Here is a 20,904-nt window from a genome sequence, read left to right as displayed (position 1 = left end):
ATAACGATTATCTCACGATATGATGATACTGCGATTATCGATATATTGGTCCGAAATCAATCTACGATAATCTGCCATAACAAGGAAAAAAATTAAGTGAAAGAATACAATTTTTTATTTTATACTGTATCTCTGAAAGACAATAAATTGAAAAAGTGTCCTATGAACAGTGACAATATTTTTTGTGCAACATTTTTGTAAATAAGTGTCAACATACCAATGTAAACGAATGAGTATCTCCAATAGTGCTTTCTGTGTCTTTCTTACCAGTGACACCATTATAGTGAAATATTCCAGTAAACATTAGACATTTGGTGAAAAAGCAGAAAAGGTTTAAGAAAAATAAATAAATCGATACTTAGCGCAAGCAAATCGATAATCGATTGTGCAAAAAAATAAAAAATAAAAAATAAAAAATCGATATCGCCGTATTGAGTAATAAGAGTACTGTATGTATGATTCGTGCTGATATCGGATCAGATCAATATCAGGATCGGCCAATTGTCAAGTTTTCATATTGGAAGTGAAAAAGCTGTACCAAAGTTATTATTGAGTATTAGTTATTAAGACTTAAAATAAATGAATGCAAATCTCACCCTGAAATTCCATGACCTGGATTTCAACTCCAGATTTTTCTCACATAGAAGCAACATTAACAACCTCCTCCAGGCTTTATTGTGACTCAACACAATGTTCGGACCTTTTTTTTTTGTAAGAAATGATCGCAAATATTATACAAATCCTTATAAACTACATTTACAAATGACATTTCAGGTGCTATGGAAGCTTTAAAATGTGTGAGTTCTAAAAGTTTAAACACAAAGACAGTAATTCTATGATCTTAACGATGACATGTTGTGGTTTCATGACAAAATGACGCCAGGCAACAAATGCTGTTAATATGTGGTGCTATATTTATTATCACAATAACACAACAGTCCCGGCAACTAGATTCAACAGCGAGAGTTTTCTCTACAGGGAGAAGAGTTCATCAGAAAAACACAAGAAATCCAGAGAGCAGAGATACATTTGGGCATTTCCGAGCTACATCGGGCACTAATGCACACAGTACTGTAGACGACTGGAATATTTAGTCAGAGAACCATTAACATTTCAACAAACCCCTCCAATACACGACAACAGCTAAGTGCATTTACATTGTGCTTTAGTCTCTATGTGGGATCAGCACAACATTATCTAACAAGTGCTGGAATACATTTTAAAATCATCAAACGCACAGACATCTGCAGACATCCTCAATACATGAAATCAGCTGTTACCATTCTTCCAGACAGAAGTCACTACTGTAGATATTACACACTGAGAAATGTTCATCAGCAGACCGTGCACTGCATTTCCAGAAGTTTACTCCAAATTTCTTAAACAAAGGCATATCCCCCGATTTTAGGTTATTAAAGTATATGGATTAATCAATTTTACACTCCTCTGATCAAAAAATTAGTTATTTAATTCTGAATTATACATGTAACGTCGATGTTCTACAGCTACGGTAAGGTACGCAGACATCTACATCTACTGTATGTCCGACAAAAATCAAAAACTACTTCCTCAGTGGGATCTCTCTGACAAGAAAATAAGAGCGATTGGTCTGTGTTGATGTGCATATACTGTCGGTTATGAACGTGCTTGTGTATGTGTGTGTTCGTGCACCTTGAAACCTATGCAGCGTTTAAAGTCAGTGGTTTGTTTCCATCTGTGCAGTTATGAACACTATTCACGCAAGTATTTAAATAACAACAATGTCTATATTATGGCACTATAATGGCAGATTTACAGGTGATTTGAAAGGTATTTTAAATATCTGTTAAGAAAGCATAATCAGGGCTGAAGGCAGAGACTTTAGTTGGTCAAACTCAAACTCAAGGTTCGCTGGTCAAATCTGACCCATCAGAGAGAGAGAGTTCCCAATCCGGGCCGCGGAAAGATTCAGTTCCAAGTAAAAACGACAAGAAAAGCACTGATCGTTTAGTGCACGTGTCAAACTCGAGGCCCGGGGGCCAAATTTGGCCCTTTAGAGCATCAAATTTGGCTCGCTCAAAACAGTAAGAATGATAGAAAAAAACATGAAATATTTTGTAAATGACCAACTAATCCAGTTGTAGAGATCTCAGCCCCTTTAAATGCAAAAATTCTTTTAAAATCCACAATATTTGCAGAGCTCAGTTTTCCAGTTCTTATATCACATGACAATATAGTTACATTTTTCAAAAAATCTGGCAAAATTTCCTTTAAATTATTCCATGTAATTTACCCAAAATTGCAAAATCTGGGAAATTTAAATGAAGATCTTGTAGGCACTGATATACTCAATTATTTATCATTTATATATCATTTATACGTGGAGGTGCAAACCAGGGCACGTTAATGTTGAATTTGCTCTTTTTCCCATAAAAAAATAAATAATCTGTGACCCACTTAAGGTCAAACTGCTCCGTATTTAGCCCCTGAACTAAAATGAGTTTAACACTTCTGATTTAGTGTAACACCTTTTTTAAAAAGTTTGGGTAATCCTTTACTGAATCCCTGCACCTTAGTTAATTAGAAATATGGCCCACTTCAGAATATATGAGCTCTAAAATGAGTTTGATTTGTAAAGTTAATACGTGTTATTTGTAACTATATTGTTTTGGCACATTTAAGATGTTTTCCTGTGACTGTTTAATGTATGGGAGGTTTCATGCCTGATCCCTGCAGCTTTCTGCATTTCGTCGATTTAAACTGACAAATGAATGTTATAGTAAAAAAAAATATTAAAGGTGACTGTGTATTAATACTGAATCTGCTGCCCTTTAATGTACAGGAAACAGCTACAGCCACATGTTGAATTTTACTGCACAAATTACTGACGAACTAGCTAAATAGAGATCCTAAAGAATGGTTCACGAAAAGAAAACCTGACATTTCTACTGGTTAAAAACTCTTTTGTATTTTAGGTTTGAAAGAGAGAGAAAAGTTGTTTTTTTTCTTCGTACTCATAGTCGTTCCCCTTAAACAAGCTACAGCTTTGTCAAACGACGCTCATGCAGCCATGAACAAACTCCACCTCGGACCATCTCAAAAGTTTCCACTCGCATTTCTTTCAAAAGCCCTGTGCTTTTTTAATCATCTCTCGCACGTTGAGCGGCAAATGTGTCGAAGCATCCAACGTTGCGCTCAGGGATGCTTGTGGTTGCTAATACTTTGTGCATGCTGCCCTGAGGGCCCATCACTACAGCTACACCAGGCCAGTCTGCATGTGGACGTGCAAAGGGTAGGGGTGGTAGACGAGGGGTGGCTGGGCCTGCGTGATGAAGTATCCGTTGTACATGGGCTCTGCCATGTACGCAGCCGGTTGGTAGAAGCAGGTGACATTGGTCGTGTTGGGAATAGCGTTCTGCTCGCCCAGCACCCTCAGAGCCAGAACTGTGATCATATTGAGCGTCTGTCTCCTCTCGTGCCCCATCAGACACACGGTGCTCTCATCTATCACTCGCCGCAGGGTCATCAGATAGTCATACTTGCTGGTCTCCTCATTGCCTATGAAATGACACTGCAGGTAGGCCTCGATCTTCCGCTGCTGCTCGTTCACGTCGGGAAAGTCAATAAAGAAGCGAGAGCACATGTAACGCTCCAACGACTTGATCTCGGTCTCACTGGCTGGCCGAAAGTTTCTCACCAGCAAGTCGCTGTACTTCAGTAACCCTCCTCCTCGGATCTCTTCGGGGTTGTGGGTAGCAATGAGGCGCTCTCGAAGGTGGTCCATTGCCTGGTTAAAGTCTCCATACATGCACTCGGCTTCAACAGTGATGATGGGCTCTCCTGCGGCCCCAACCCAGAAGTCTGAACTGCTTTGGACTTCTGGACCTTCATGTTCCACCTGCAGATGTGAGGCTACTGCACATCTGGTGGTTTGCATCTCAGGATCAGGGGGTTTCTTAGACTTCATCTTCAATGGTTGTTCCACGGATTCAGTTGAGCCTGCCTCTGTTTGAGCTGCGCTAGCTGTGACGCATGTGGGAGTAGTAGGTGTACCTACATGATCAAAGTCTTCTGCCTTGATGCTGGGTGAATTCTGGCCATTAACAAGAGCATCATCCTGCTGAGAAGGTTGTGGCAGAAGAGGTTTGGGGATTTCTATTGGTGGAAACAGCTGTGTTGTGAGGTCTGACAAGTCAGGCAGGAGAGACCATTTCTCTGGTTTACTGATCAACTTCCGGGACATTTTTCTTTGTAACTTTGGGGACTTGCAGTAATCTGGCATTATGTCCTGTGATGTGCTACAGGTTTTTTTAGCTGGAGGAGGAAAAGTGAACTCAAGGTGTGACTCTTGGAAGCTCGGAGTGTTTTTATCCCTGCGGACGACTGAGGCCACTTTCAACTGGGATACTTCCTGCGGGAGTGAATGTTCGGTGTGTGTTGTCAGTGAAGGTTGAGGTGCAGGGGAGTCATCTAGTTCTTCACTACTCTGCAACTCTACACATGCTTGTGTCATTGAGGGATCACTGACACTAATGTGTAAAGTTTCGGGGGGCACAGCTAAAGGATAATTAGTGTCACGGTTTTCCTCACAGAGCTCAAACACTATGTCTTCCTGTGTGTTATTCTCATCACCACCGTTGTCTTCCTTAATGCTCACCTGCTGTGCCTCCTCATACTGTCTATCTATGAGCGTCTCTTTTTCCTCAAGTGCAGAAAAAGCTTCAACTTGGCCTCGGCTCTCTGCACTAGTGGCATGAGCTGGATTTGTTTTAGTATTCTGTTCGACTTTAACAGAGAGAGTTGAATGCTCCTGCTCTTTGATTTTGTTCTCTTTGTCTGTCGAAGACAAATTTCCAGCCTTGGCAGCCAACTTCCCTTCTTGCCTCCTTTCGGTTTCCCAGTAGGACTCCAGCATGCGGTCAAGTATTATCTGGAAGGAGTCCACGCTGAACTCGAATTGCCTTCGAAGGGAACTGACAAACCTGAGGCCGACAGTTTTAGCTCTGTTGTTAGAAAGGGCAATAAGGCTCCATCTGTCATGCTCATTGAAAACTTTAACCATTTTTTGCACATAGGCCTCCTTCATAGTGAGGCAGGTGATCTTACGCCTATTAACGCCACAGGGTAGGAGGTCTCGGAGGCTTCCGAGCACCACCTCCTTAATGACCTGGAAATCCTCCTGCCTGGGTAACTCAACACCAAAGATTATGTCCAAATCTCTGTAGCCCAAACCATTATCTCTCACTAAAATGTGGCTGGCAGTGGCTCCATTCAGACGAATATCTTTAACCTGGATATCCCTTTCCACCAGCCGATCCTTCACCACACGGATGATGTCTTTTGCTCGTATCAGTAGCGTGGGGAAGTTACCCCGTCCTTGGATGGGGATCACCTCCGTCAAGACTTTGTCGAGAGCCTGAACTTGTTCAAGGGTTAAGTTGTGGAACCTCTTGTCAGCTTGGAGCTCCATTGTCTTTATCTGTGAAACAAAACGGTTAAATTACACCGGTGTTTACTTTTCTACCATGGCTTGCAAAAGCTGAGACAGAAAAACAGAAAAGGAAGCACTGAGATGTTTAAACGTGCCTCATAACGTTTGCCAATCCCCCAAGGCGCCACATGTCATCAAACAAATACAAACCAATCCTCTAGATTAATTAGATCTGAACATGCTTTTCTTTTTCTTTTTCTTTTTTTTACATTACAGCGAATATCTGGAAATTTAGAAAAACATCAAATAAAATCAATATATTGACATCTGGTGTATGGACTGAGCCACTACATGGCAATAGAGGCCTGGGAGGCAAATCATACAAATGAATATTTAGAGCTCAATGTGATTTATTCAAACTTCTGAACATTTATTTATGTTTATTCACAACTCAAAATACTTGTATTCATTTGTTCAGAAAGTTGGTAAATGTACAAAATGTACAACACGTCTGTTGTGAAACAGAGCCAATATTTGCCAGGTTAAATTGGTCTTTGAGGGTTAATTAAAGGGTTATTTTGCATGTGATAAAACCTCTCCCACAATCCATTGTGAGTTTAAACAAGACTTTTCTCCTCACAGCGATAAAATACATTCTACCAGCAGTATGACTGGCCATCTCCATGGATTTCTTATACGTCACCACACTTGTTGGCATCATTGGATAAACTTTCCACTGTTGCCAAGTCAGACTTCTTCTTTGGCCACATGCGCACCACCAACAACCTGTCAGTCACTCCTTCCCTGACAGGGAAAGCAAACCTAGCTCTAAGGTCTGTTAATACGAGTTGGACTCGTCTGTTCATTTTTTTATGTTTATTTTTTACCTGGGTGTGCAATGATTTAACCCTCACGTGTTGAATGTAGGCTTGCCACACCAAGCAGGACATACAATGCAAGCGTTACTTATCAGATGGTTTTCTTTTCCAAATGTGATCTTCATTTGTTTAATGTAAAAGGGTCGTGCCCAAAACAGAAGGACGACACCGTCAGTGTACGGTGACTCACTCAATGCAGAGGCAAATATCACATATTCACCAAGCTACGCAAAACACAAGGGAGAACCATCAGCATCAGTACAATATACAGTGAGTGCGTAAATATACTTCAGGGACATTATCCTATTATTTAAGCTTCTGCTGCTCTGCTGTGTATTCACTCATTTAAATATGACTACAATACAATATCCTTCCTAGTTTAAAAGCCAGGGGTGAAGTTTTGTTTTTGTTTGGAAAGAAAATGTCATGTTTAAAGCAGGAATGTTGAAATGCAACAAGTTTAAGGAAATTACATCTTTGACTTGCTTTATTTTTTCAGTGATAAATCAGAAAAGAGTCACATGGCACACAGAAAACACTTTAGGATACATATTTAGAAACTAATCAATTCAAAAATAGGTGATAAATATAGTGATTTCAGTTGAGAGCAAAGTGCTGGGTGAAATATTTTCAATTATAACAAGTAAGGCTGATGCCAAACCCGAGCTGATCATGAGGTGTGTGTGTGTGTGTGTGCTTGATCATCTGTTGAGAGCAGTGTGTGACAGCAGGCTGTACATCCTCAGTGTGTGTGTATGTGTGTGTGTGTGTGTGTGTGTTGAGATGTGATCGTCATTGGCCCCAAAGTTCAGTTTAGTTCAGTTTATTAGCCAAGGGAGTCATGGCTCCTCTAAACTCTAAATCTCTGGGGTTACATCAGCTGGGTCCTGCAGCAGGGCTGCTCCTCTGCCACATGGCTTCTTTATAGATACGACTATATATGAGTCATACAGCCACAGAGTGGGGCCTCACTCACTGGCTCTCCTGCTTCTTCTCCCTGATATATATATATATATATATATATATTTTTTTTTTTTTTTAAACTTACATGAGGCAACACAACTGTGGCTAAGACTGTCATAAAATATTCAGTCAGTAAACCTGCTGGGTGGACTGTGGGGTTTTCCAGACCATAAAGTAAGCATATGGGGTGTGATGTGGTGGAAGTGGAGATTATGGATGCTCTGCTGTGATCTGCAACATATTGCAGGGAATTAAATGAATTAAACTCCAGTTGTTGATTCATCCTCTCTGAACGTATAATTTATGATGGATTTCCAACACAGCTGCCATGTCCCCATGCAATCTAGTAATAAATATATATTTAGTTTGACAAGATAAAGAGAAACAGTATCAATAAACTGGTTGACACGGGAAATGGAAAACTCACCTGGCTCGTGGTTGGAGTGCAGACCAAAGTAAAAAGCAGAGAGCCAAAGAGAAGGGGATCAAAGAGGGCTTTTCCAACAGGTTCTGTCAGAGGTGGATGCTGAAGTTATTACCGACACTTTGCTCTCAGCGCAGCAGTCCTGTTTCCATGGCAACGGAGCGTCACGAAATTTACGGTAAATCACGACGCTCCTCCGTCCAACAACAGGAACGGTGAGAGTCGGTGGCCACGCGTCCAGGCGTCTCTGTTTCTCTGCAGTTTGGGTAAAGTTTGGTGGGTTCTGTAGGGAGGGAGGGAGGGAGGGCTGCCGAGCCTCCGCACTGCTCAGTTTCTGCGGGGTAACATCACATCAGCCTGAGTGAGTCATCCTCTCTCCCCGCCACCATCCACAACCCTACATCTAATCATCAATCAGCCGCTCTTTCACCGCCCACCGCCCAGTGTGTGCGCGCGCGTGTGTATATGTGTGCGCGCGCACTTCGTCACTGTGTCCACGTCATGTTTACACGCACGAACCATCATTGCGATGCGTTTTATCAGTTTTTTTTCTTTTTTTTCTTTATGTTTTCATTCACTATTACTCACATGAGGGGCGGGTCAACTTCTGTATTGAATGTACAAACATTGCGACAGTCATCATTTATTAATTTTATGTACATAACAAACACATTTAAGACAAGTTCCCTTATCTTATCTTCTATCTATCTATTAAAGCAAGGAATCTCTCTCTGTCTGTCTTTGTGTGTGTCTCTCTATTCCTCAAATAACTCTGTGAATCAGGCTCAGCTTGACCTGAGACTTTCAACATGGCTGCTGCTTAGTTCAAGGGTGTGTAACGTCGGATTTGCTGCAGTGATATTGTTCTCAAATTATTCCTTAAAATCGTCTCAATTGCAGCTTTGCAGATCAGCTCAATATTGACAAATAGTAATGGTAACTCAGGATAAGTACCAGTCTCTCTTTTAATTTAACCGATTCCACAAAATCGATAAGTTGTATGCAGATGATTAGATGTAGGGTTGTGGATGGGCGACCGTGGCTCAGGTGGTAGAGGGTCATCTTCTGATCGAGAGGTTGGGGGTTCGATCCCAGTACCTGACTATGTGTCGAAGTGTCCTTGGGCAAGACACTGAACCCTAAGTTGCTCCCAGTGGTCGACTAGCACCTTGCATGGCAGTCCTGTCCCACTGGTGTGTGAATGTGAGAGTGATTGGGTGAATGAGCTGATATGTAAAGCGCTTTGAGACTGCTTCAGTGTGGTGATAAAGCGCTGTATAAAATCAAGTCCATTTACCATTGTAATTGTGTGTAAAATGGTGACAATTGTAAATTGGCAGACTTGATAATTGAAATTCTTCCCTAAGTTCAGAAGGTTCTGTGCATTGTAGGGATATAGTATCATATATAAGGAGCAGGAAAAAGTACCTGATTTTATTTTTCCAGTTTTTATTATTATTTATTATGTGAAAAACTGACTAGTTTGAACTTGAACGGGACTTTGGCTGTTGTTAGCAGTTTGCTGAGCGGGATTACTGCATCTATATCTGGCAACACCGATGTGTTCAGGAAGTGCGGAAGAAGACGGTGATCGAAACCCAGACGGTCTCTAGTTTTCCTGACGGGATTGAACTCACTTCTCTGCCTGTGTTTGGAATCGAGTGAAGTAACCTGTTCCTGTACCTGTTGGACTCCCGGAGAGCTGCCCCAGGATGCCAGCCATGGATAGTATCCTTTATAAACTACATGAGAGCTAACGACAGCAGCGCGGCTAGCTGAGCTAGCACAACAACATGACACTTCAACAGGGTCAGGCGTCTTAAAATATCACACAATGAGTCAAATGGTAAACAAAGGCTCTAGTTGAGCTTTGTAGGACGTTATTAACATTTCCCGGTGTGTTTAGTTTGGGTTTAACGGCACAGTTTAGACTGAAAGGCCTTGTAAACATGAGCTGGGAATCAAATCCAGGCACGAAGTGATTTACACCTGAACCAGTTTGGGCACACACTGACACAGCATTTATACACACTGTATTGTTGGGAAGCTAGTAACTAAACTACACTAATGTGTTGAGCTGAGTCAGAGAATACCACGATCCTTTAGTAAATGTGTATATTAGCTGAGGTGGGGCTGAAGGGTTCAGCTTTTTGTGCCTCATGTAGGAGTAAAAAGTTATGTTTGTACTGACTCTGAATGCTAAACATTTATAAAAGTTATGTAGAATACCGAACACAAAGATAAATATACTATTCAATTACTATTTTAAAAGATATAACAGCTAAATGTAACTGTTTTTTGTAATAGAAGTGCCTATTACTACGTTTCCGTATTAATTTCATCTTTAAAAATACATATGCTGTACGAAAAAAGCCAACATTTTAGGGTATTTTCCTGTTATACAGTTACGGCTAAAATAAAGGCCGTGGCTATTGATACGGAAAACCATTAATACACTTACAGGCTATTTATACGGCACGCCCACATTAGTCAGTATAAGTGACGTGATAGGTGCACCACGTGACTTAAAGTGCCGTCAGTTTTATTTTAGCTCATATTTATTTTTAGCTACCCTGCTAAACCTTTTATTTTAGCCCTAACCCAGGAAATACCCTAAAATGTTTATTTTTTCGTTTATGTATTTTAACCCTATCGCGAACTCTAACCCAGGAAATATCCTAAAATGTTTTTTTTTTTTTTTTTTTGTGTATATGTATGTTTAAAGGTGGAATTTGCCATGTTAAATATGTTAAAATGAAAAAATATATATGACAAAAGTGGAATTCGAACCCATGGCAACAGAAGAGAGGATCCTTGAGTCAGGCGCCTTAGACCACTTGGCCATCCTGTCACGGTGAAAACACAGCCACATTACGCTTTCCATAATAGACACTTTGCAAAATAAAAGGGTTAGCGGGGTTGCTAAAAATAAATTTGAGCTAAAATAAAACTGACGGAGTTTTAAGTCACATGGTGCACTTATCACGTGACCTAAACTGGCCAATGAGGGGCGCTGCTTATGAATAGACTGGCAGTCTATTGATACATTTCTATATGAATAGCCACAGCCTTTTGTAATCATATATGCGTATTGAGTGTTAAATATTGGGTTACAATCTGAATATGACGAAAACAAATCAAAAGTAAATAAGGAAAAAGAATCGTTACTTATTGATTGTGATGTTTTTTGTAATGTCACCACCAGAAATCAGACTATTTATGATCATAGTATGAGTTCTGCTCCTAAATGATCAGTTACATAACAAGTATTGTGTGCTGCTCCTAAATCAAGGCCTCAGTGAATAGAAATAAGTTGCTACTTTGAAAACGACAACGGCAGCACTAAAATATTACAATTATTTTTTCTAGTTCTAGTTTAAAGTCATAATCTATCAACTCTATGTACTGTTACTCATCCTAAAAAGTATTTGAAAATACATGTGTTCCATATCTGCTTTTACTCCACTCTAATGAAATAACATACATGAGTTTAGGAGTAACATGAAAACAAAGAACCTAAACCAAAGAACATAAACTAAATGCCTTATAATTTGAAGGAGATGTGATATGTTTTGTTTACCCACCATTTGTTTTTTCCCTTTTGTGGCCCAAGTTACATTTACAGTGGATACCAGAGTTTTTAAAGTGAGAAAAGTGGCTCTGGTAACTTGTGTATATACTGTAAATCTGGTCCTTAACGTCATATTTTAGAACATCTCTTCAATTTGAAGTTTGCTGCCAAAGAACTACAGAGAAATTCCAAGAAATGTGATAAAGAGGAGAAAGTAGAAAAGCTTAAAGTGAAGAAGGTAGGCACATAAAGTGAGTGTTGGAAGTCAGTGAAGAGTTGGAACATCTCCCATATGACTCCGTGTCGCTATTCCAGGCCATCCAGAAAGGCAACATGGAAGTGGCGAGAATCCACGCAGAGAACGCCATCAGACAGAAGAACCAGTCTGTGAACTTCCTGAGGATGAGTGCCCGTGTAGATGCAGTGGCAGCGAGGGTCCAGACTGCTGTCACAATGAACCAGGTACAGACCACTACACAGTAAAGAGGCCAAAGGTGCACACACACACGCACACACACACGATGCTCATTTCATCGCTTCCTTGTTTTTGTTTTTTTTAGGTTACCAAGTCAATGGCTGGAGTGGTGAAAGGCATGGATGCAACTCTGAAGAGTATGAACCTGGAGAAGGTAGAGTCACCAAAAATGTGAAAATAATCAGTTTTAACAATAAATAAACGAGTAAAGCATCATCTGTTGTAATTTATTTTCTCCAGGTGTCGGCTCTTATGGATAAATTTGAGCACCAGTTTGAAACTCTGGATGTCCAAACGGCTCAGATGGAGGACTCCATGAGCAACACAACTACTCTCACTACACCTCAGGTTATTTTTCTCCCACGCTACCTGCTGTTGATGGAAACCACTTTTAACAGATGCAAAGTGTAAACCTAGTGTGTGATATGTGTTCCAGAACCAAGTGGAGTCACTGATGCATGAAATGGCTGATGAAGCTGGGTAGACCTTTTGATTTTTTTCTAACCACTTTTTGCTCATTGATATTTGTTATTGTTGTACTGCAGGTAAATGTTTAAACTTTCTGTGCTCTTTTCCTAAGGCTGGACCTGAACATGGAGCTCCCACAGGGCCAGACGGGGTCTGTTGGTACCAGCGTGGCCTCTGCAGAACAGGTGCACACATTTATTTCCATAGTTTCAGGCTTTTAATAGTTTAATAGATTTAAATATGTCATGTAGAGATAAAATACTATATAAAATGTATTATTTAAATAATTGATTAAATAATAATACAATTGTAATTATATTTTTGTAGTTTTTTAGATTATTATTCTTTTTCAAATTAAAACACCACACAATCTCAATTAACTGTATTATATACTGTCACTTCCTCAAATATAAACCTAGTTAAAGAAAATACAGTATAAACATAAAATAATTAAGTAGTTAATTAAATAATAATACAAATTCAAATTATATTTGGTCATTTTTATCAATATTATTTTTTTTCAAATTAAAACATCACACACACATTCTTGTGCAACTGTATTCTATTCTTTCACTTCCTCAAATATAAACCTAGTTAAGGAAAATACAATATAACATTTATTATTTAGATAATTCATTAAATAATAATACAATTTCATTTTTTTTTTGTAATTTTTTAGATTATTATTCTTTTTCAAATTAAAACACCACACAATCTCAATTAACTGTATTCTATACTGTCACTTCCTCAAATATAAACCTAGTTAAAGGAAATACAGTATAAAAATTAAATAGTTAATTAAATAATAATAAAAATGAAAATCATATTTTTGTAATTTTTTTATCATTATCTTTCTTTTTCAAATGAAAACACCACACACAATCTCAAGCAACTGTATTCATTACTTTAGCTTTTTCAAATATAAATCTAGTTAAAGAAAAATAAGATTTGAGCTCGAGCATTTTGTCACTATGGCGCTATTTGTGCTACACTATATTACAAACATCAAAGAGTAATTGAAAAAAAAAAAGTATTAAAAAACAAAATTTGAAAAAAAATTAACTGACAAAAAAAAAGTCTCTGGGGTCGCCAGAAATTTGTGAAATCAAAATGGGGTCACGACCCAAAAATGGTTGGGAACCACTGGCTTAGACATTGTAAAATGTTACTTCATAGCATTATTGTTAATATCTGGTATTTAAACATTACAGTCGGGTAAATAATTATTGTTTTTTTTAAACTTAGCTCATGGAAGACAATTTTTAGAAGTCTTTCTCTGCAGCTTTCTTTCAATAGCTCTGATTGATCATCTCATCCTCACTGATGCCACTATCTCTGTGTTTGTTTCTCACCCACAGGACGAACTGTCTCAGCGGTTGGCTAAGCTCCGAGATCAAGTGGAGTGACCGTAGCAGAGCTCTGAATATTTTACTATCAAACATCTTTTATTTGGATTTTTGTCTTCTCTCCATCAGAACCCGTGTGTGTCACTGTCATCTCCCACCTCCGAGCTTTTGTTTCCCTGTGTAATAGTAATATTACAGCTAATATTCCTTACAATAAAGGAAATATAATTTAATCTAACATTGAATTGGTTCCCACAGTAAATATGTGGCCAGAGGCTGGCAGTTATGAAGCTTTGTAAGGATTCAGAATGACTGGGTTCACTTTTTTGTTTTATGTCCGAGTGATTGACGACAACATTTATGCATCCAAGCGTTAAAGATCTTCTCCTTCTTATTGGTGAAATGAAACTTCTTTGATCTATTTTATTTTATCTAGAATCAGTATAGATGAGGGGTTTGGCTGAATTGTGTGATTTTTGTATTTCTGTCCATCTTTAGCACTTTCACTCATTCTCTGGGAAGATGTTACAGCTTGGAGATTGAAATGCAAACTAAACAATAAAGTTTTATAAGAAGTGAATCTGTTTTCCTGCCTCCTATTAACACACCATTGGAGACAAACTGTACACGTTTCAAATAAAGCTATTTATCTCTAGACATTGTGAGTCTTTGGATGTTTTAAAAACAGAATTATGCAGGGATTTTATATTTGTTGTATGGAATAATCAGTCATGATATTCACAGCAGGCAATATTGTTTATCAGGATTATGAAGTTGCCAATATAAACAACTGCAGACATGAAAATAAACTGAAAGATGCACATTTTTTTTGTACTCTAAAATTTGATAAATCTGAAAACTATGAGAACTAAAACTTATCAGAAACATTTGTGTAGTTTTATTTAATGTTATTTGAATAAAATGTATTTTCCTGCCCTCTGTAGGCTTCAGATTGTAACTACAAGCAATCCAAAGACAAATAACGCACTCTTTAATTAGTTTCTATTAGATACACCATAACTCTGTATAGTCTTTATACAATTATATGATTAAATATGTGTTCTTTTTCTGCCTGTAACTAACTTCTGATGGGGAAAGCTACATTGACTGAATCAATAACATCCACATATGAGAACTTTTACAAAAAAAATAAAAATGAACAAAGCCAAATATGCAAACATGTCCTTCCTTTTTATTGGCTCATGAAAATTGCTATGTTGCTTTCCCTCCATTGATTGGTACTTGTGTAGCCATATGTTTCAATGTTTGGGCTCCATATATGAGGCAGGTGATAATGACATTATTAATCTTTTTTTTTTTTTTTTTTTTTTTTTTTTTTAATGTCATCTTGAAATACGCAATTGCATGTTTTTTTTTAAAAAAAAATAGAGGATGTAAAAGTGTTCAAATAAACCACTCATCATCAATCATTTGTTGTTTTCTTGAGCTTGGAAGGAGGAGAAAGTCAGCCAGGATACCAAAAATGCTCTTTAAATGAACACATTTTTGTCGTTTTCGCTTTACAAGCCGTATAGTGATTATAATAATTAGATTTTGTTCATAAATGTAACAGCATTGCCCGCATCCAGCATTAAATGAGCGTCCTCCTGCCTGTCAGAGCAAACTCAGGGCTGAGGAGTTTTAATCGTCATGTGACTCTTGGCGTAAACAGGAAGCAGCTGATCCTCCTGAGTGACTTCTCCCCCTGCTGCTCAAAGCAACGCATCCAGCTGTGTTTTCCAAACTGTTAGGAACTAGAAACGGAGCTTTAATTCAACGTAAGTAATTGTTAGAGTCTGTCAGAGTGATTAGAGGAAACACGGACCGACTTAAAGAAAGCTACGCCGCTGTTTGTTTAGACATCGTCGTCGAGCTAGCAGCGCTAGCATTAGCTTAAGTACCCCCATGGTGTAGAGAGGATTGTAGATTCATTTAGGGTTGTGTTTAACACATCCAATTTTGATGTGTTTATAACTCTGCGTTGGGACATTTAGCCGGAGTTTAACTTGTGTTTGTATTACAGCAGAGGAAGAGGAGGTGTGCTGAAAACACACTCACCTGAAGCAGGAAACACCATCGTGTTTGCTGAGGGGGATGTCAAGCTCAGCCATGAAGAAAAAGGTACTAAGGGACTCATTTAAACCTGAATATTTAGCTTTAAACAACATTCTAACATTATGTAACTATTACATAAATTATGTAATGTCCAGGCGATTGCGAAATTCAAAATAGAGGGACTGCTGCGTTTACATTTTATTTCTCTCCATTAAAAGTTCCTATTATATGAAGTTGGTTTCCGCTCTGCAGCTAAAAGCTAAACCAGCTTTTCTGGGAAGGCTTTCCACTTCCTAGAAGGCATTTGACAGGCCAGGCATTGATTTCATGGTCCTTACCTTTAGCTGAGCTGTTAAAGCTGTAGCCCTACTGCCTGTAACTCGACATTACTCACATTCCATTTAGCCACTTCATCAAACTGAACCCTAAACACAGACATGGGGTTTGCCTTTCTAAACATTTTCAATGTATTTAAAAAACTAAAGTACTACGCACCAGGATGTATATGTACCAATGATAGTTTTCAGCCTTTTCAGGTGCTTTGATAATTATTATCCCCACCAAGGAGGAAACAGTTTCAATAATATATTTATTTTATTTATTTATTTGTTTGTTGTTTGTTTTTCTGTTAGCAGGATTCCAGCAAAAGTACACAAGTAGATTGTGACAAAATTCTGACCAAAGATAGACCATGCGCCAATGAAAAACTTCATTACATTTTTGAGGGTCAGATTGAAAAAAATCGAAACATCCCTATCGCTCATCATCTGAGAAATTTCAAAAACGTGTATCTCAGTCAAATTTTCTAAATAACGGTAATTTCCAAACTGAGTCATGTTGGGTTCCTCAGTTATCCCACTGAGTTGGATTCGGTTCCGGATTGCACATGTCATCATTGAAAAACATGTGGATGCCCATACGTTTGGACCTATTATATCGTTTTTAATGCAAATTGACATTTCTTACAATCCTCTAAAGGGGCCATATGTAGAATTATTGTGAGTTTTCAACTTTTAAATATGTCTGAAATACCTAAAATCAAAGTTCGAGTGTTAAGAAAACATGTCCTTAGCTGTCATTTCTTTTTTTTAAGATTACACAGTTATATATACATTAAATGTTGCCGGCCCAGCCAACCTGTAATACCTTTTTTCCACTGGTTGGGTGGGTATGAGCCTATTTACAGCAGATCTGTGCCTGAACTGGACTATCTAGAGCATTAACTCATTTTTCTCTGCCTCTGCTGGGAGCAGCATTACTTACTGGTTTACTTGGAGGTGAAATACTTGAAGACGTCATCTTCGTCCCGTTGACGCCTTGAGAGCTAGAGAGTGGAGGATTCTTCTTCTTAATTTCGGGCAGACTAGACTCCTCAAAGGGTTATTGCCTCCTGGTGGTGGCAGAAATTGTTTGCACATTCTACATAAGGCCCCTTTAAATTGTGTGAATGATCAAGATACCATGATCATTGATCCGGATAATTACGAATTGCTATTTTTTTTTTATCTCTTCCTAGCATTGCACTTGCATTGCAAATGTGTTCCTTTCATGGTCATAATGGTTTGTCGTCTCTTATGGAAAAAAACACACCAGTAGTCTCAATGGTGAAAATGTTATATAATACTTAATGAACACGTGTTGTGTGTCAAAGGTTGCTTATTATAAGGAGAATATGAATGAAGTAAAAGATAAGTTAGACTGACCTTTCCCTGCCTTTGTGCTCTCAGGTGTTATTGATGGGCAAAAGTGGGTCTGGAAAGACCAGCATGAGATCAATCATCTTTGCTAATTACATAGCTCGAGACACGCGTCGCCTTGGAGCCACAAGTGAGAGCTTTTCAAAATAAACCCGTCATGATTTGTCTTTGCTAAGGAATATCTATTCTTGTTGTAACATTACTTTTGTGTCCTTGACCACAGTTGACGTCGAGCACTCTCATGTTCGGTTTCTTGGTAATTTGGTTCTCAACCTGTGGGACTGTGGAGGGTAAATATCAGCAGCTCCTCTTTTTAAACAGTGTGTGAATGTTTCTTTAACAAGAAGTCTGTGCTTTGCCACACAACAGGCAGGACACCTTCATGGAGAACTACTTCACCAGTCAAAGGGACAACATTTTTAGGAATGTGGAAGTTCTTATTTACGTATTTGACGTGGAGAGTCGAGAGCTGGAGAAAGACATGCATTACTACCAGTCATGTTTGGAAGCCATCCTGCAGAATTCCCCTGATGCCAAAGTCTTTTGTCTCGTACACAAAATGGACCTCGTGCAGGAAGACCAGAGAGATCTGGTGAGGTTTACATTTAAGGTCTGCTACCTATTTGTAAAGGGGATGAAGGTATACCTAATTGACCAGAATCCTTATATGGCTATTGTGTTATCTTTAAGAGTAAGACAATGTTTTACATAAATACTTTTAAATAAGAGTCATTCATTATCACAATTCATTGTTTTTGATACTGAAATACCAACAGTTTTGATGCATTTTAAACTTATATTTATAAATAAATAAATAGTCAATTTAAATTCTACGCATCATATCAACACTGGTTGGTCTGTAGACAAACATTTTTATATTAGAATACAATGAAACGACTGTTTAAAATACTAATGTGTGTAAATAAATGTGACATAGATATATGTTAACTGGTGAAGTTCAGCAGTAGCTTTTCAAAGTGCTGGTTTTGCTAATTTTACTACATTTCTGACATTAACCCTTAGACTTCCCTTATTTTAGGTCACAAATGATCGTCGTCCTTGGAAATAACGGCTTAAGCCTGCTTTTAGTCTGGTGCCTCACTAGATGTTTTCCACAAATAAAACTAAACTGTTCAAAATAAGAATACTTAATAACTTTATTAATGAAATAGGGACATATTTGTTATTTATGGTTCCGAAACAGCTCATTAGTTTTTCAATATTATAATATATTACATTTTGTGCCTCTAATATTGGCCGATAGTATTGGTGGGCCGATATTATCCCCCATCTTTAATATAAGCACGACTTAGTAAAAAATAAAAAAACGGCATCACAATTGTTTTTGTTTCTGATAAATTAGCACACTATAAATGAAATGGAGTTGGTATTTATATTTTTGACTAGTTTTAAGATGATTTACAAGATCAGCTGTTGTCTTGTATTCACACATATACACAGACGGTGACTAAGTTGCTTCACGACGCACTAATACTCTATTTGTACTGCTTTACTATCTTTGCTGCAGTCACTCGATAGACATGATTAAAACGATAAACAAAAGTTAGAAACAAGCAGGTTAAACAATAATGACAAAATAGGAATCCTTCCTTTCAGCATATTATTCATATGATTGTGTGTATGTTTAGACATGTCTAGAACCAAACCTGGATCTTGTTTCACTGCAGTACACCAACTGTGAATTCTGTTACAGATCTTTAAGGAGCGTGAAGAAGATCTGAAGAGACTGTCTCGGCCTTTGTCGTGCACGTGCTTCAGGACATCAATCTGGGATGAAACGCTCTATAAGGTTAAGAACGCAAAGGGTTTCATGTAGCGTTTAATATGTTAATATGTGATGAAGCTGATGCTTACATGAGTAATTGCTCTGACAGGCTTGGTCCAGCATTGTGTACCAGCTCATCCCAAATGTCCAGCAGCTGGAGACCAACCTGAGAAATTTTGCTCAGATCATCGAGGCAGATGAAGTTCTTCTGTTTGAAAGAGCCACCTTCCTGGTACGTACCACAAACAGTGTCTGAGAATAGTCAGATATAATAACCACTTTCATTTGCAAATCTAGGTGATTTCCCACTATCAGTGCAAAGAGCAGCGTGACGCTCACAGGTTTGAGAAGATCAGTAACATCATTAAACAGTTCAAACTTAGTTGTAGGTGAGTTAACTCAGCACAAAAGACATTTTCTCCACATGTGCACTATAAATGTTTAAAACTAGAAACGGTCTATTTATATTCTAGTAAACTGGCAGCTTCCTTCCAAAGCATGGAGGTGAGGAACTCCAACTTTGCAGCTTTCATTGACGTCTTCACCTCCAACACATATGTTATGGTCATCATGTCAGACCCATCAATCCGTAAGTACTGGATTCAATGGTAGAACAAGAGAAAAGAAAATCAATTGTCAAAGTAATTGCGTTAATCTATACCTTTTTGACAGCATCTGCAGCCACTCTCATCAACATCCGCAATGCTAGGAAGCACTTTGAGAAGTTGGAGCGGGTGGATGGACCCAAACACAGCCTGCACATGCGGATGCGTTAGCACTAGCATGCGATCCACGGGGATACTCTCAGCCAATCAGTTCTCGGACGTGCACAGCATGTCACCGTCTCTCCCAGCCACGAAATGTTTTTATTTGTCTCATTAATTCAATCACAGTTGTTAAATCACATTCTCTTTAGGTCTGATTTCTACAGTGATCATGAGCACCATGAAGTGTGGAGTGTTTAGCTTCAAGTTGACATCTTAATGGAAAAGGAATGGATGTGTTGACTACATGGAGGGCTGGCTACACTCTGCTGTCACTCTTTTGTCAAACACATTTCATTGACTGTGTGCAGTGAATCCCAGTACTGTAATTGGGATTGCTTTATTCAAATGGTAGGGGTCATACTGTTTGATTTTTAGAGGTCGTTTATAGGTTGTTACAAAAAATAGTTATATTCAGAAATAAATGACGTATGTTTTTCCTTTTTCACTTGTCTTGTGAAATTGTTTTTATGGAATTATACACTCGGCCCATTGAAACCCAACACACACAACACTCACTCAACATTACTGCACCAGTTGTCGGGGTCACATGACCTGTGGTGCGTGCACCTGTTGGCTGAGTTGACTGCGGGATTTGAGCAGATGATGTTACAAGTTACTAGTTCAGCACAATCGGTTTATTCCCGTGACTTTGATGAGACTAACAGCTGCCAGTACAGAAGAGTTAGGTGACAGTTTTTCCTTTAGTATCACACACATCCCCTGAAATCCATTCACTGTTAGCCGACTATAGGTTTCATATTTGTATCAGGGACAATAACTTTATTATTTGCTTAAAATGTTAAATTACAATTTTTTTAAAAAAAGTAGTTTGAATAATTATTTTAATTTAATCAAAAACGGCATAAAGAAGTTTTATTTTAACTTGTCATGGTGCTTTTTTTTTTTACCATTTATAGTTAGTTTATGGTGCTGTCAAATGTTCACATAAAGAGGGTTTTTTCCAAATGTGACATAATTTCCGTCCTTTTTATGGATAATAAGGACTTGACATATCTCAAACATACAATGGAGATTTATCTTGTTAGAATGAATTTATTTAACTA

The 20,904-nt window shown here is 38.4% G+C and overlaps 3 protein-coding genes across 3 annotated transcripts; 2 read left to right on the top strand and 1 right to left on the bottom strand.

Annotated features, from left to right (window-relative positions):
• Window positions 1-909: 909 nt before the first annotated feature.
• On the bottom strand, window positions 910-8,117 carry LOC114476234 (uncharacterized). Its single transcript, XM_028467618.1, has 2 exons — window positions 7,679-8,117; window positions 910-5,458 (listed from the first exon to the last, which is right to left on the bottom strand). Exon 2 carries the CDS (start codon window positions 5,447-5,449, stop codon window positions 3,236-3,238), a length of 2,214 nt encoding a protein of 737 aa, XP_028323419.1. The 5' UTR covers window positions 5,450-5,458; window positions 7,679-8,117; the 3' UTR covers window positions 910-3,235.
• A 1,102-nt stretch (window positions 8,118-9,219) lies between these two features.
• Window positions 9,220-14,192, top strand: chmp1b (charged multivesicular body protein 1B). Its single transcript, XM_028467435.1, has 8 exons — window positions 9,220-9,403; window positions 11,387-11,484; window positions 11,562-11,708; window positions 11,807-11,875; window positions 11,962-12,069; window positions 12,158-12,201; window positions 12,302-12,374; window positions 13,548-14,192. Exons 1-8 carry the CDS (start codon window positions 9,388-9,390, stop codon window positions 13,593-13,595), a joined length of 603 nt encoding a protein of 200 aa, XP_028323236.1. The 5' UTR covers window positions 9,220-9,387; the 3' UTR covers window positions 13,596-14,192.
• Window positions 14,193-15,186: 994 nt separating this feature from the next.
• Window positions 15,187-20,283, top strand: rraga (Ras-related GTP binding A). The gene is made up of 10 exons (XM_028466564.1): window positions 15,187-15,313; window positions 15,559-15,656; window positions 17,318-17,417; window positions 17,511-17,577; window positions 17,657-17,879; window positions 19,002-19,097; window positions 19,183-19,305; window positions 19,371-19,462; window positions 19,547-19,662; window positions 19,746-20,283. Exons 2-10 carry the CDS (start codon window positions 15,630-15,632, stop codon window positions 19,847-19,849), a joined length of 948 nt encoding a protein of 315 aa, XP_028322365.1. The 5' UTR covers window positions 15,187-15,313; window positions 15,559-15,629; the 3' UTR covers window positions 19,850-20,283.
• Window positions 20,284-20,904: the final 621 nt, after the last annotated feature.

Source organism: Gouania willdenowi, chromosome 14, assembly GCF_900634775.1.
Source record: "Gouania willdenowi chromosome 14, fGouWil2.1, whole genome shotgun sequence".
Taxonomy (NCBI): Eukaryota; Metazoa; Chordata; class Actinopteri; order Blenniiformes; family Gobiesocidae; genus Gouania; species Gouania willdenowi.
The sequence above is the reverse complement of the archived record's forward strand: the minus strand, read 5'-3'. Positions and strand labels throughout refer to the sequence as shown.

Bases quoted from the DNA above. Each gene is read 5' to 3' on its own strand.
- rraga (XM_028466564.1), top strand. From the start codon at position 15,630: ATGTCAAGCTCAGCCATGAAGAAAAAG. The intron at 19,306-19,370 runs GTACGTACCACA...TTGCAAATCTAG, and splicing joins TTGAAAGAGCCACCTTCCTG to GTGATTTCCCACTATCAGTG. The intron at 19,663-19,745 runs GTAAGTACTGGA...CCTTTTTGACAG, and splicing joins CATGTCAGACCCATCAATCC to CATCTGCAGCCACTCTCATC.
- LOC114476234 (XM_028467618.1), bottom strand. From the start codon at position 5,449: ATGGAGCTCCAAGCTGACAAGAGGTTCCACAACTTAACCCTTGAACAA.
- chmp1b (XM_028467435.1), top strand. The intron at 11,485-11,561 runs GTAGGCACATAA...TCGCTATTCCAG, and splicing joins AAAAGCTTAAAGTGAAGAAG to GCCATCCAGAAAGGCAACAT. The intron at 11,709-11,806 runs GTACAGACCACT...TGTTTTTTTTAG, and splicing joins CTGCTGTCACAATGAACCAG to GTTACCAAGTCAATGGCTGG.